The 16,267-nt window shown below is 42.0% G+C and overlaps 1 protein-coding gene across 4 annotated transcripts in view; it reads right to left on the reverse strand.

The window, feature by feature from the left end:
• The window catches only part of LOC126521879 (organic cation transporter protein-like), an 84,099-nt gene that overhangs the window by 17,481 nt on the left and 50,351 nt on the right, over positions 1-16,267 (reverse strand). For all 4 annotated transcript variants that reach the window (XM_050170604.3, XM_050170608.3, XM_055066159.2 and 1 more), the window contains exons 2-5: positions 11,166-11,604; positions 6,586-6,689; positions 4,373-4,527; positions 2,811-2,979 (exon numbers count right to left, since the gene is read on the reverse strand). In XM_050170604.3, coding sequence (XP_050026561.1) covers positions 2,811-2,979; positions 4,373-4,527; positions 6,586-6,689; positions 11,166-11,604 — 867 coding nt within the window. The remainder of the gene's footprint in view (positions 1-2,810; positions 2,980-4,372; positions 4,528-6,585; positions 6,690-11,165; positions 11,605-16,267) is intronic.

Here is a 16,267-nt window from a genome sequence, read left to right on the forward strand (position 1 = left end):
CCGTGCTTGATGCAGCCCCTTGACAAGAGCTTTTTCTAACTTCTCATGCTGTCCTTTTGCCACTTTCCGTTTGAGCCCGAACTTGTTGGCATTCTGAAATATCACCACTTTGTTTGCCAGGATCGTCTTAAGCGAAGATTCGGGTATCTTAAAGCCCTGGGCAATGCTGGTTTTCAGGGCTCCATGCCGCTTTTCCGCTTCCTCGATAATATTCAGCTTATCGCCAAGCAACAGAACTGTCCGCTTTCGGGACATCATGCATCGTGTTGCGTCACACAACTCAAAACCTCCGCTGAACGCTGGTCGCTAGGATTACGACGAAGAACACGTGCGATAAACCTAGGCCTCTGTGCGCTACCTTGTCGGCGATCTGCTGCTGGGAAACTGGAAGGAGAGAAACGCTTCCCCAACACGACGAGAGGTGATGCCACAGAGAAGAGAGAGAGAAAGTGATTGTGGAGAAGGGAAGGCGCTATTTCAGCACAGCGGGAGTCGCGGGCGGCTGCTGGTGGGGGGGGAGAGAAACGCTTCCCCAACGTGACGAGAGGCAACGCCACCAAGAAGAGAGGGAGAAAGTGATTGTGGAGAAGAAAAGGTGCTATTTCAGCACAGCGAGCATCGCAAGCGGCTGCTGGTGGGGGAGAGAGAAACAAACGATGAGACGAGGCAAGGAAGAAAGCTGCGCCGGAGCGAACCAGTCGAGCGGTGTCAAGCGCTCCGCATGCAGAGAGACGGAGCGAGGAAAGAGACCCACGGCACTTTTCTTTCGTCCACCGTTCCGTCCCGCGCTTCGCGAGGATTGTCGTACAACGCGGGTCAGGCGTAAAATTGTGTCGGATAATCGGGGTTTTTAATGCATTGCTTCTATGGGGCATTGCCGGGACTGCGCTAATCCGTCGTAAAACCCGGGTCGTCTCGGGGTTCCACTGTACAGGCAATAAATTTTCAGGTTGTTTTTCTTATCGTACAGTTTAATAGATAACATATGTCATATCTTCATATGGTGTCCACTTTTATGTCCTCGAAGAAGAGGCCATAAATGTGGACACCATATGATACAGCATGCCTTGAACAATTATTCAATTTCTACAGAGCTCCTATTGAATTATAATTTCCCATTTAAGTGAAGCAAGTAGTGAGTATATAATGGAAGTCAGTTGAGCCAACAAAGCATTAACACTTGGCTAAAGTGCAAGACAACTGCTGTTTTATCAGCCATAAAAAGTTTATTAAAGACCTTCCTGCAAGCTTCCTAAACCACCCTAACTAAGAGGAAGTGTAGTGAAGACAAATTCTGTGTGCTGCAGCTGCACTGCCATCCTTGTGCCAAGAGCAGAGCTTATTACATACTATCTGCCAAAGGTGTGGAGCCAAAGACCAAGGTGGGTGCGTAGCAGGGAACAGCACAGACAGTTGGCGAGAGATTCTCCTGTTTGTGACAGCAGGGACTTAAAGTCAGGAGCAGTGGCAATGCTCAAGCGGGCTTTGTTGAGCACAGAAGGGTGCTGCGTGAGAAAGCGTCTGTGGAGCTCATCAAAGATTTGGCAAGGATCGACAGCAGTGCCAGTGTTCCTGGACGGGAGCATATCAAAACGTGTTGCTGGCAATACCCTTTATGATGTGATGTACCTTGTCTGTCACCATCATTGTTGTATTGAGATGTGTACGGAGGTTGACAATGTCCTCCGTGTACCTGTTGAATGTCTCACCAGGTTGCTGGGACAGGCTTTACAGGCATTGTTCTGGGCGAAGCTTGCACGTGGTAGGATGGCCAAAGTCTTTCGTAAGGTTAGATTTGAAGGTGGCTCACATGTGAAGATAGGCTTTGTGGTTTCAGAACCACAGATTAGTGAGACCCATTAAGTAAATGATGACAGTTGTTGAGCTTCATGGTGACAACTATAGCTTTGTGGTGTTGTCCCATTTGTCATGGGTGCTTGCTCGTTTGTAATATGACAGCTAACCTTTCACATTGTAATCGGTGCCACCAGTGAAGATGGCAGGATAAAACTGACTTGAAGCATTGGCACGAGCAAGGGCTGGCAAAGCTAGCAGAGGAGTCTCACTGGCATTGCCAGGCATGATGGATGGCTGAGTTTGGCTGTGTAATTCCATGGTGAACAGAAACTGTGGCACTTCAGTCAAATATGAGGCAAGTGAATAACTGCATACAGGACCATTTGCACAAAGCGTTCAAGGCTCCAAAGCCACAACCTATGCCCCTTGCAAAGGGATGGAGATGTGGCTGCAGCACATAGCAGTCGTCTTCCCTAGAGAAGCTTTAGCTCTAACCCAGCTTGTCTGAACACATGCCAAGCACTGAAATGCACTGAAATGCTCTTATTTGGCTACTGCTGAATTATTTTGAATAAGATTTGCTGCACTTAAAAGATGTGAAAGATTAATTGGCCTTGTGCTGCCAACTGCTAGCCTCCTGGTTGGCTCAGAACGCAGAGCAACCACCTCTAAAAAGTGTTGGCTCTGGTACAATCCCTGGACGAGAACAAATTTTTCTTCAACTGTGAAGCTTTCATACGAAGGAAACCTATGTGAGCTTCCCTCGTAGCTTCTTGCTATTCTCTAGTAGATGAAGATTTTTTCATTTCATGACACTCCTTCTGTCTTGCAGTCTCGTAGAATTAATTTATTTAACATAAGAGTGTTTTTCCATGCCACCCTCTTTATAATGAAACTGCAGCTGGGATTCCAAATTGGAATCTTGCACTGAAGCAGCAGAGCACCACACTTACTAAGCCATTTAAGTGGGTAAACACAAGGAACTCTAAGGCTTGCCCGGGAGGCCAGCTCACCAGTAGCCGATGATGAGTACAAGTGCCCCTATCATAGCCACCAGCTGGACATAGAACCAGTTTTTGATGAGGTAGGCAACCAGTGCCAGCACCAGGTAGCCTGTGGCCCAGCCGAATTCATAAGCCAGGCCAAAGAAGGACCGCGTGGTTGGACCCGTTACCTCCATCACTGCATTGGAAGAAGTCGTTTTATGTGGTAGCCGTATTGGTACTAATGGTGCCATACTAGTACATATTCTAGTACTACGAAGATACTGCTATTGCATGCATGAGGTCCCGTTGGTTGCTCACCAACAGACAGGGAAAGTTTCCAACCACTGGCCAAGAAAAAAACAACAATATTTATGAAAATATGTGGGTAAAATCTTGTGTTTGCGTAGACAAACATTTGAGCCACTTGCATTTCAAGCATTAATTGCATACTTTTGTATGCTATATCATACTAATAAAATACTATTGCATTTTATTTATTCGTTGGGGGGTATATATTATTTAAGTGAATCAGCTGCTACCAAACATGACATCAAACGAAGACTCTTCATGTCTTCTCTCATAACAAAACATATTATTGCAATGAATGTAATTCAGCAAAGGAGTATGTTCCGTCTACCTTACATATTTTGCTACTTTAGATTTAATGGTTGCATCTAACTAGCATGCGCTTGTACAGCTGAGCATGTATAAACAGGGTAAATATTTTTCAGCACACTGGACATCACAACACTTCTTTTAAAATGTTTAATCCAGTTTTCTAGATAATGGCCTGCAGAGAAGACAATGTGTTTGCATTGGAAGTGCATAATCAACTGTGGTCGGTGTCAGTAAATCTGTGATAATCACTGAGTAACTCAGTAAGAGTTACTCAGTGTGACTAATTCACATTTAATTTACTTGTGCTAGGACACATGTAGCAATTGTAGAATTGTAGCCAGTCATTGGCCTATCCAGCTTGTAGGGAGTCTCAATTGCAACTAGCACCAATTTCGAGATATTTACCCAAGATCAGCAAAACATGCGTCAGTGTTCCACATAGCTTTTTTCCACAGCACTTAAGGAAGGCTTTGTGTGAAAATGGTATCAGGATTGCCAATGCATTCCTCTGCAGGTTTGGAGTAATGTATATTGAAACTGGGGCTGTGCACTATTTGCGCTGTACTTTAAACATTTACAAACGCTGCTGATCCCTGATGTATGTGTAGCTCTGAAATTATTAATGAACAGCTGCATGTATGCCGTCATACACTGCCACTGACGCTTACACTACGAGTCACACTTGTGGGATTCTCACCTGTGCTCTTGGGACAAAGGAACGACAACACAGTAGTGCAAACAATCACAAGGGCATTTATTGTACCTTTCATAGATTGATGCCGGCTAGCCGAGTTGCTATCCACAAAACATGCCGATGGGCGCGCGACAAATCGGGGAAGTCCGACTCACCGCGACCGGATAACGAGCAAATATGTTCGCCCATGCTGGACACCAATGCCTGGTCGTTCGTGCAATATGGTCATGGAAGTGCAATTTTTCAGATTCAAGCCATGAAATGCTGGCACACTTACACAGAACGAACGATGTGGCGCCCACTCCAGAAACGCCAAGCGAGACGAAATAGCGCAGGGAAATGAAGGTGATGAAGGTCCGGGAGAGGAGTGTTGAGAAGCCAGCAGCGAGCAGAATGGAAAGGGCAATGCAGATCACTGTGCGTCTTCCCACCCTGTAAATGTGCCAGACATCAGGTCACACATTTTGTATAAAAGTGACTCGCCGGTATGTCCACACGCATGTTGCCAGGAACAGAGTGGTTCTGAACTTCAAAACAAGAGATTTTCAATTCAGAAGAACTGGGGCAAAGCAAGCAAGAAAACAAGGTCATGCTAACGTAGCAAAAGCACTTAATGTGTGCACACAGTTATCAAATGTCCTTCAAAATAATTTGAGCACATCATTAACCTCCTAGCAGAACACCCAATCGTTTACTGCTAGAGCAACAAATACAAAAAAAAATTAGTGCAAGTAAGAAGGTCAAGGGAGCTACATTTTGCTGTTGAAGCTGTATAAAAGAAACTGCACAGCACAGTAATGAAGTGCTTATTGATGCTGCTGCTTGGCAAATTACTGCATCAGCTTTTTAACTCTTGCATGTCTCTGATCTAAAGCAGATAAGCAGAATGCCAAGTCAAGAATGCCAAGTATTGGTGTCTTGGATTTCCAGTTTCCTTTCTTTGCGTTCCCAATTCGTATGCTACGATTCTGCGGATTCGTCTGTAGTCGACGTCACCTCAGGAGTCCCACAGGGATCCATACTTTGCCCTCTACCATTCTTATTGTTTATTAACGACCTTCCAGACCATGTTACTTCAACGATACGCCTCTATGCAGATGATTGTGTTATGTACAGCCCAGTTTACTCACTCGCTGATCATCAGCGCCTTAAAGATGCCTTTGTTTCATTTTGTGACTGGTGTGCTACTTGGAAAATGAGCATAAATTTTGATAAAGCTATTATGTCTTTCACTAACAGACACATGCCCGTATGTTATGATGATATATGCAACGGTGTACCACTAACACGAGTTTTTCAAGACAAATATTTAGGCGTCATTTTTACACCCACCTTGTCTTGGTCTAAACATATAGATTACATTTGTAGTAAAGCGTTAAAAAAACTTGGTTACATCTGCCGGACGTCTGCTGCTCCGAGGGAAACTAAATTAGTAGCATACAAAACACTGATTCGCCGAATTTTAGAATATGCTTCCTCCGTATGGAACCCACATAAACAATGTGAAATTAATTGTATTGAGTCGGTCCAGAGGAAGGCTGTTCGTTTTGTTTACTGTCGCTTCGACCGAGACTTTTCACCGTCAGCTGCTCTTGCGGAATTAAACCTACAGTTTCTTTCTAGACGGCGGCAAATAATATCTCTGAAGATTTTCTATTCTTATAAGAACTCTCTTTGTCACCTATCAGATCCCTCCCTTAAATGCCTGCTTGCCCGACTTCAACTAGAGCTTATCATGCCTCTGATATCAGACCACTCCATCCACGCACTAACACTTTCAAATACAGTTTCTTCCCCCGCATGATTGAACACTGGAATTTGTTACTTGCCAAATGAAGTTCATTTGTTATCCATTTCTCAATTTTTAAATGCTATTGCTGATGTATAGTTCCTTCACATTTTTATATTTCTATGTTCTTGTTTCTGCATATCATAATCAGTTTTCCTCGCATGTACACCCACTCCTGCCATAGCCCTAACGGGCTGCAGTATGTATAAATAAATAAATAAATAAATAAATAAATAAATAAATAAATAAATAAATAAATAAATAAATAAAACATTGTGTTGCTCATTCATCATACATCGCAAGAGTTCAAACACAAGAAAGAAAGAAATCAGCACTCAAGTTATTGTTAATCAAGGCAAAGTGACTTACATATTTGGATGAAAGTACAGAAGCCCTTTCGAGTTAGAACTGTGTATCTCTGATATCGCAATTCTAGTGGTTGCATCTGGGCAAGATCAGCAGACAGGTCGCTTTAGAAATATACCTTGAGCAAAGTATACTCTGTCCTTGCATGCAAAATTAATGAAAACTGCACGTGCCACTGAGAAAAACATGCACTTGAGAAGAGTTTCTTCGCTGCAGCATTTAAGAGCTGCAATTAATGTGCTCGTCAAAGAAACACCTAGAACCATTTCCCCGAGCCTTCAGGAAGTAAAACACTGTGAACATTTACAAGGCACAAGGCAAGGTAGGTTCTTCACCTGTCAGAGAGTTGTCCAAAAATGATCATGGATGTCATGTAGCCTGCCATGTACACAGATTGGCTGAGAGAGATAAGCCAGCTGCTTGAACACACGAGATCCCACTGCGTGATACCATCGCCACGACATGCACTTTCACAAAGTGAACACATGGAAGCACAGTGCCAGTCAGCAGAGATATGCAGGGCTGCTGTGCTCCAGGGCATGCCTACAACGCAGCAGTGCATAGCACTAGTGCTATCAAGCAAATATTCAGAACAGGCACCTATGGCATCTGTCAGATGCATGCAGGTCAAGATTCACACATGCTAAGCAGTTGCTGGTGTGTGTAGCAGCATTGCCACAGCACTTCTCGTTCCTGTGCAACCTTGAAGAGTGGTTCTATAGAATAAATGCCACAGATAACTACCAGAGAAACCAGGGGCAAATGTTAAGAGTCAGGGATGGTGTGGCCGACCACTTCTGATGAGACAGGCACTGCAGGTGATTCTGACCATGAATCAGACCTGTTTTAATTATGTACATGAAGGAGCAATCTGAAAAAACTTATTTCTAGTTCCACTACACTGGGCAACACTGGATACTTAAACGACAGTAAAAGAATCACAATCACTAAAGCCACTGGATACAGGCTTTTGCCGACCATGTTAGCTACCACTCACTTCAAGGGTTGGCGCTGCTTTGCAGATGTGGTGATGGTGTGTAGATGAAATAGCTTTAGTAATTACTATATGACAGTTATTTATTGGGTGACAGTCACTTTTTAATCCAGTTGTAAAGGGATAAAGATTCCTTAGCAGCAGTGGCTCTGTTGACTTCGCAAATACCTTCCAGTCCCTGTTTGAGATCAACTGCTACAAAAGTTTATAGGGTGAGTGCCACATGAACTCAACATAATTATTTTAAGCCTGGCTCCCTCATACTGAAAGTCGTGTGCATACTTTCGACACTGAGCATACCAGACCAACTTTCACAGACCTAGCTAAAGGCACACTCTGCTATCACTCATACATACTTAGTTGTAAAAATTTATATGCAGCACTGAAGTCGCATGCGATTGTCAATGTGGCATGTACAACTGAACGTACGAAACAAGAACGAACCCAGATTTACAGCATGCAGCGAGGGCAGTGAACTAAGAAAGTATTTTACTTGGCAATAAGGCGGACAAATTGCCATGTGCTCTTTCACAGATGCAGTGGTGAGGTTGCACCATGCAACAGCCAAAATCATGCACTGCATCACACTACTGCTGAAAGATGGCTAAAACATCTGTAGCAAAAGTAATGATCCTCTCACAATGAGACTTTCAATAGTTTAATAGATGACTGGGAAATGCATGTTAACTGAACAACAAAAAAAAAGAATGCTGTCACATGCCTTTCATTGCAAAAGCATAACAATTTTTAAAATCCAAATATCCAAAATTAAGAGAGGTAACAAAAATGACGCAACAGCAAACACATTCCTCTATTAGCGCACAATAAGCAACATGACTGCAGTTCAGACACCTGTGCAGAAGCAAAAGGCGTTCTGAATACTACTGAAAAACAACAGACATTAACTACCGATCTATTTGTGCAAAATGCAATGTGTTCTCTGCTGACGTAGAAGAAAGAGAAAAAGCCTGCACAGATGTATGCAAATCCGAGCAACTTGTACATCAAAGACGGAAAAGCTGTATAATGGAGTTCTCAAACCTTTCAGAAGTCCTAGGCGTCTGTTTTGCCAATGCCAGAAATCTACCAAAGATTTTGCAAATGCTTTGCTATATCCGATGCAATTCCTTTGCTAAGCACAAGTCATTTCAAATGCTTCCCTATACCCATTTAGCACTTCTACACTTTCTGGTACGTCAGACCCATTTTCCTGTAAGCTGTGCTTGCTCCGCTCTGTAATGTACCTCTGGACCCTCGGTACCAGACACCCTGCCATGCACTGTCGCCACCGTACAAAGATTTTATGGAACTCCCATACACAGCTTTGCCGTAAAACTTACTACACTATAATAGTGTTAGTTGGAGAAGTTGATATGGTTGCCTATTTGGGATAAAAGTGCAGCAATGCGTGGATGTCGTATCGGGGCCTTCTACACTAAAAAGAATATGAAAGCATGCATCAGCCAGGATAACATGACAATTCGGCACCAGACACGCCGGCGTCTATAAGAAACGGCATTACTGCAACTGGTTCAAGACAGCATGCTTGGCACAGAGTCAAGATAATCGAGTCTAATGCAGTATTTGAAGCCAGTCATCCGAGCATAATCGATTCCAGACATCCACAGAATTCCTTCCAAGTGGATATGCCTTGCAGTCTCACTGGCTACAATTTGTAAATTGCAACACGTAATAAGGTAATTGCAATTGCAATAAGGTAATTAGCTAAAACTTCACTAGTGAAGTTTTGTTAATTACTTGACATGTATTTTGATTTATTTTGCAAGTAATATCCACCTTTTCAAGTAGACCAGCTTAAGGACAAGAATTGTGCTGTCTGGCACAAGCAACATTTAAAAAATTGTTTATCTTTTTCGTAGAAACGCCTAGTCGCTACTTAGATCAATATGAACTGTCTATTCGTGGCAGAACAGCTGGCAACGAGCCATAAGCAGACGCAAGAAGAAACAAGCGTGGCTCGCAAAGTGCAGTTTTGGCCTTCACTGCACTAGTATGCACAACATGCATGAACTATGTGCCAATTTCTGCTATTAAGAGGAAGCTTTAGCTTGGGCCCAACTCCGACGCGACCTATTCAAGTACATGTAAAATGCAAAAACGTATTTCTTAGATAACCCCTGGACCGATGTTAATGTAATTTATTGCATTTGAAAGAGAAAGTTAAATTCTAGTGATTGTTGGAAGCAAAATTTCGATTGAAGGCCTGAATTTTGTTAAAAAGATATTCAAAAATTCGAAAGTTTGAAGAATATAGAAGCACGAAGTTTACAAATTAATAGCTCTGCATCAATAACAGATATCACGATTCTGTAAATGGCATCCATTAGATCACGCAAAGTGGACAAATTATATATGTAAATTTATATCTTACGTGAATTTGTTACATTGTGTACAGGGGTTCTGCAAAACCTGTATTTCCATATTACTGATTTTTTCTAGATTCCTGTGTAACATATCAATTTTGTCCGCTTTAGATGTACTATCAGATGCAATTCATAAAATTGTGATATCATTTTTCCTTGCTGAGTTACAGAGCTGTAAACTCGATAGTTGCATTTCCTTAAAATTTTCAATTTTTGCTAATTTTTTATAAAAAATTAACGACCTAAATAAAAAAAAATTTGAAGCCAACAGTCACTAGATCTTAAGTTTTTATTTTAAATGCAACAAACCTCATCAAATTTGCTGCAGTGGTTGTCGAGAAAAACGAATACTACTTTTACATATATTTAGATAGGAGTGCCTGAGCTAAATCTTCCTCTTAACAATCTAATATAGGTGTGGAGCTGTTGTCCAAATCAGCAAATCTGGGGTAACAAACAATCTTAAGCTACTGTTACCTAAATGCACACGAACACAACTGCTACTGGGTTGAAAGAGGCACATTTTCTTGTTTCCAGCAATGGTACTTTACTGCTAGTGGTACCCGTGTGAATTACATGTCAGCACTTCCAAGGCTGACCTCTACATCTTTCTATGAAAGAGGGTTTTGGATTCTGCAGCACACATGTTTCAACAAGTGCAACAATGGGTAGCTTTAACATATATGCTGCACGAAACTGCAGCACAGGAGCACTCTGGCAGATGAAATGAAGTCAAAGCCAATTGAAGAGCTGCAGCAGATACAAAGCAAAGCTGTATTATGAGAAAAAGGAACTCTCTGAAATGACTAGATAATGTTACAAATACTCAAAAACTAGAGGACATTTTGCAATATGTAGTGGCTGAAAGGACACTTCTCCATTCATCAGACCACTGCTATGGCTGCTATGACTGCCAAGCAAGTGTTTTTTATGCCAGCAGTAGCCCACCTACAAATCTGCCTCTGTGGTCACCCCCAAACATTTGTCTTTCTCAGTGCTTTCGTTTGTGCGATATTATCTTATTGCCTGCTGGCATAGGTACAATGGAAAAAGATTAGCACATGTGACCAGCGGCCAGGGCAGTGAAATTGAAATGCACAGCACTGTAGTGCAGTAATAGGCTAGCAGCAAGGTCATTGAGCTGTTATGTTCGCAGCACAGGGGAGGTTGGCAGTTATCTACTACAGCATGCGAGCAATCACGAATCCATATTACAATCTTTTGGTTTCACTTTGGTATGCTGACCGGCCCTAAAAGCAAAAAATAATCTCTTTGAAGCTGCAACTATCTACTGAACTACCTTTGAGTGTGACGAATGGAAACATTTCGCGACTCTTATTATCAGCTAGTCGCCAGCTGCAGTGTCGCATGTGGCAATTTTACTGCTCCAATCACTGTTAACTTGTGCTTATATTTTTTTCTGCTGTACTATACAAATGGGGAGTTTATTCCGCCAGTGCACTTCTTTCTCCATTGAAGCAAAACTTTCTTACTGCTCACTTCTATGAACTAGTTTCCTTTCAAGCAAAATGCTCACCTGATCGACAATGGTGTTCTTGTAAATAGAGCGGTCATACTCCCAGGAGTTGCAGCTCACCGTGGCATTGGTTTCAAAATCGTACCTCTGGCACTGGCTGTAGCGCTCGACACCTTGTCTTGTCTCCTTGGGAATTGCCAGCTCCTTCCACTCCTCATCTGTCATGTTTTCATAGCCATGGCCAGCAGGCCTTGCACACCAGTGGTCAATCTTTGGTGCCACAGCAGTGATAATGAGGTTGTGGTATGCCCCAAACATGCTGATTGTGACAGCAAAGAGGAACACGATCCGTTGGAATGGACCATATGCCCCAAAGATGCTGGTCAGCTCAACTTTCTCCTCTTTGAGCATGGCTTCGTGTGTTGTTGAGCCTCCGTTGCAGATGGTCTCTACTAACTGCTCACTCTCTTCCGCACTTCCGTCCCCTGCTCCAGGGGACCTGTAAATAGGGAAGGATGGCAATGCTTGAATACAGAATGAAAGGTTAATGGGCTAGCTGTTTCGACATCTTTCTTGTAGACAAAGAACCCTGGACACTCCCACAATTTTTGTTCACATAGAATGCTAAATGCCTGCACCATATAGACCAAATAGTTCCACAGACTAAATGCTCCCATTCAGTGTAGTACAATACAAACAAGTGCTAGCAATTTTCTGCATACAACACAGACTAGACCTCACAAGTGCATTGTGCACTTCCATAATTTATTTTGACTACACTTACAAAGAACTGTATGTGGCAGATGGTGAAAGGTCACCTCTTCAGATGGATAACTTGTAGAGTGCGACATCGCTTCCACTTTGAGTCACAAATTGCAATTAGCGAATTCTCAAAGTTCCACTTATTAGGTTGTTAATGACTTTAGGGCCCATTTTGCAACTGCAGAAGCGAATCTGGCCAGTGTTTGTGATATGTCCCTTCTGAAAGACCTGACTGGCACCACTTTCAAGATCTCTTACTCTAAAATATTTCATGAAATGTATTGATGTTCCACAGTCAATTCACACAATTCACAAGGAAGGTTTCTATGCAAAATTATATGTGCAATGTGAAGGTATTTCAAAATAAATTGTAGTCTCTTCACACTACACTATAGTTTATATATGGATATCTTGAAACAAAGGTAATGTGACTGCTATGTGAACATGCCTAGAGTCCTCTCTCACATCAATTCCACAGTCACAATATGTGCCTTTAAGTATTAATTCCGAAGAATAATTTGATTGATTGGTTATATAATTGTGTATTGTAATTTGCTGCATGTGTAATGTCTGCCTCTGTTAGTAATATGCTGAACTGGCAGAATTGTGCTGCGTCCATGAGGTGATCTTTAAAAGAAAGCTGTCAGTATAGCTTACAAACTGCCAACACTCATGAATATTTGTGACCACTCAGGTATTATTAAAATTAAATTATGGGGTTTTACGTGCCAAAACCACTTTCTGATTATGAGGCACGCATTAGTGGAGGGCTCCGGGAATTTCGACCACCTGGGGTTCTTTAACGTGCACCTACATCTAAGTACACGGGTGTTTTCGCATTTCGCCCCCATCAAAATGCGGCCGCCGTGGCCGGGATTCGATCCCGCGACCTCGTGCTCAGCAGCCCAACACCATAGCCAGTGAGCAACCACGGCGGGTACTCTGGTATTATATGTGTATGGTTGAAGACACTAGAAAAAGTGAGAACACACATCTAGGGAAGCACATAATGAAAGCAAAATGAAACAGACAGATTGTATTGGCAACGAGAAAAGCTCAGGTAAAGATGAAGTTCAAATTTGTGGACTACAAATGGCATAAAATAAATCAGCACATTTCAGTGATTACTCCAGCTCTGAAATATTTTTATGCGATAGCAGTGACTCCCTCAAACTCTGTCCAATGCCACCAACATTGCATAATGCATCTATAATCCAATGCAAACTGCCAAACAGTATGCATGATAACACACTGAAAATGACAGTGGTGGAAGCTTGAGTACAACATGATGACGATGATGGTAGCAGCATGATGGCACAGCAACACATGCCATAGGATAAAAGAATGGATGGCGGGAGTAAACCTTTTTTTAAGATCTTAAATGCTGTTACAGTAAAATGTTGCATGCAATGTCCAACACTGGTGACACGATGACAGTACGAAGACAACATGATGACATACGCAGCTCAACAAAGCACGCTTTAGTGGAGTGGAATAGGCCCTGTTTTGAGATTTGAACTGTTGCAATAAAATTTTGCATATGGTGTCTCTATCATATGTTAACTAATGCGTGGATCATGGCACAACGACACTGCAATGTAATGGAACAGAGAGGTAGATAGAGCAAACCACTTTCAGCTCGATGTAGAGAACCCTTAATTGCTGTAGCAGTATTAAAAATAAAATATGCATTGAATATATAAACTGGACCTACAGCCCAGGCATGCCATACACAGCACTCTAGCAGCTGAACTAATAGCTTTAGCTGTCCTTCTGTTTACTTTTATGGAATGTTAATGCACATATACCACAGCCTTGAAGGTGTTAACAGTCTTAACTTGGGGCAATGTTGGTCAGGAATTGTGGCCCTTCAGCAGTCTACATGCTGAACTCTGGAGAAAATTGTCACCTCCAACAAATCAATCAAAGAAAAGAACAGATGCTGCTGAAATTGTCAACTGCACAGAGTGAAATGCCCAAAGAGAGTGCCTCATAAAGTGACGTAGGGAACCACAACAGTACCTCAGTGGCTATGGCATTGCGCTGCCAAGCTCAAGGTTGTGGGTATGATGATATGTGGTGTTTAATGGCACAAGGGCCAAGAATGGCCAAAGAGCGCCATGCCAAAAGGTAATTTTGACAATATATTGTGAACGCAGTGGACAGTGGATTCATCATGGTAATGTGACATGGCTGTAAAAAGGCCTAAAAACTGTCGCTGTAAATGGCGTAAAATAAATAGGTACTAAAATGATGACACTGATTAGGGCATGGACGATGGCAATTGGGTTTCGTCTAAAAAAAAAAAAATCCCTGCCACAGCAGCTGCATTTCAATGGGAGTGGAATGCAAAAATGCTCGTGTAGTTCGATTTAGGCACATGCTAAATAACCTCTGGGGTCAAAATTAATCTGGAGTCACCCACTAGCGCGCCTCATAATCATATTGCGTTTTTGGTGCATAACATCCCAGCATTAAATAAAAAAATTTTTGAATGAAACCTATAGCTGGCATCATTAAATGCTTAACACTGGCGAATCGATAAATGAGGTTCAATTTGCTTTACATGTAAACTTGAACAACCTGATAGATATGATAACACTGTTGTAATGTCCTGTCACACTGTGTGGAGCATAAAAGGTCATTATTCGACCAAATTGAGTGTTACTGAATAACTTGCATAAAGTGAACCTGCAGCCCCCCAAACCAATAAAAAAATTTCAGCTCCAAGCATCAGCAGTGTTATATGCCCATGGCGTTCTTTCCCTCCAGTCACTTAAAACTCCCTCAGTGCATGATCAAGTATCCTTGCGATGGACCCTTTCTTCTCAATGCATTTTGTTCCATGATTCTTTTCACTTGTTATCAAAAACGTGTCACTTCTAATAGCACTGGATGATACATTGATAAGACAGTGCACTCTTTCATGTTCATAAGCAGACTGCATGCCTGGATATTGGAGTGCAAACATACTGTAAAATAATTTCTTGGCAAAACCTTGCCAAAGCAGGGCACCCAAGAGATGGTTATGTGCTACAGATGATAAGGTACATTTTAATGTCTCACTAACAGATGTCGACTAACAGAAAACGGCGGTACCATTCCAAAAAAAGAATGATATTATGGAAAACCACTTTTCCACATAGTAATAGACAGCTTTACCAAAGCATAGACTTACAGCGGTAGATTTGTACTGGAAGATGTAGATGTGAGGAACAATGCCGATGGTGACCCCATATGACACCGTCTTTCACTACAGTGCACAGAAATTGCACCTGTGTTCCACTCAACTACTCATGTAGACATGTCGTCAATAGTGCCACAATCACCATGAAGCTAATTTTGCAAATTTTCTAGCATGCTGTTTCTATAACTTTTTAACGGTCTAGCATGTTGTAGTTTTTCACAGCATCTCTAGATGTTGCTACTATTACTGCTGTTTCTGGCAAGTCCTCAGTCACTTCGAGATGTTTACATTGGCACATTCATGCTATGCTGAAACTACCTACTGTGAGATTATTCATGCATGAGAAAAGATGAAGTGCCTTGTATTCTAAGCAGAGGAGCAAAACATGTGATGGCATGCTATCTACAACAACGATTTTATCTTCTCTGGCACTACTGCACATAGGGGTAATTGAAAAGTCTGCTTTGCATGCCATGTAAGTGTGTTATCTTGCAACATAGCCAAGGACTATGCTCGCTGTTCTGAAGTGGAGCTGCAGCGACCATTTTACATACAAGCAGCAGACATTTCTGGAGAGTGCCTACTATTATGCAAGGACAAACCCTTCTTCATGACAGCTTACATACTGCACGATCACTTCAGTGCTGTTTGAGTGCTTAATATTACTCCTGTCTTCAGCAAGCCATCTTGATGACAAATTTTAATGATAAGTGGCATTATCATTTTAAAGTTTCATCATTTCACTTTTTGCCTTTGTTGTAGGATGCAAATGATGTACAAGGCAACTAAAACCTAACCCCTGTATAGTGAAATATAAAATGGTCTTAGTTATGGCCCCAACAGGATGTTCAGTTTTTGCACAGCTTTCCTTCTCAAAGGATATAAATTTGATAAGGAGGTTAAGTGAACAACTTGTGAAGAGATGAATGGTTGCATGACAACTATTAGTTTGAAAAGCTTCTACCTTAGAATTGTGCCTAAACATTTATGTGCACACAGTCACATGAAGGGAAACTGCCAACCAGAAGCAGAAAACCTATTAGCATTGATCATTGATGCATTAAAGTCGTCTAACAACAGTGAGCTGCTTCTTCTGGTTGCAGTAATGTCATGCTGTTGCAAGCACTGTTGAAAATTTTCAAGGTTGGTTTTCGGTCATGTCATCAGTTGCATTTGAACTGGAGGCAGAAGGGTGCCATGACGATTCTTTACT

This window comes from Dermacentor andersoni, chromosome 6 (assembly GCF_023375885.2).
Source record: "Dermacentor andersoni chromosome 6, qqDerAnde1_hic_scaffold, whole genome shotgun sequence".
Taxonomy (NCBI): Eukaryota; Metazoa; Arthropoda; class Arachnida; order Ixodida; family Ixodidae; genus Dermacentor; species Dermacentor andersoni.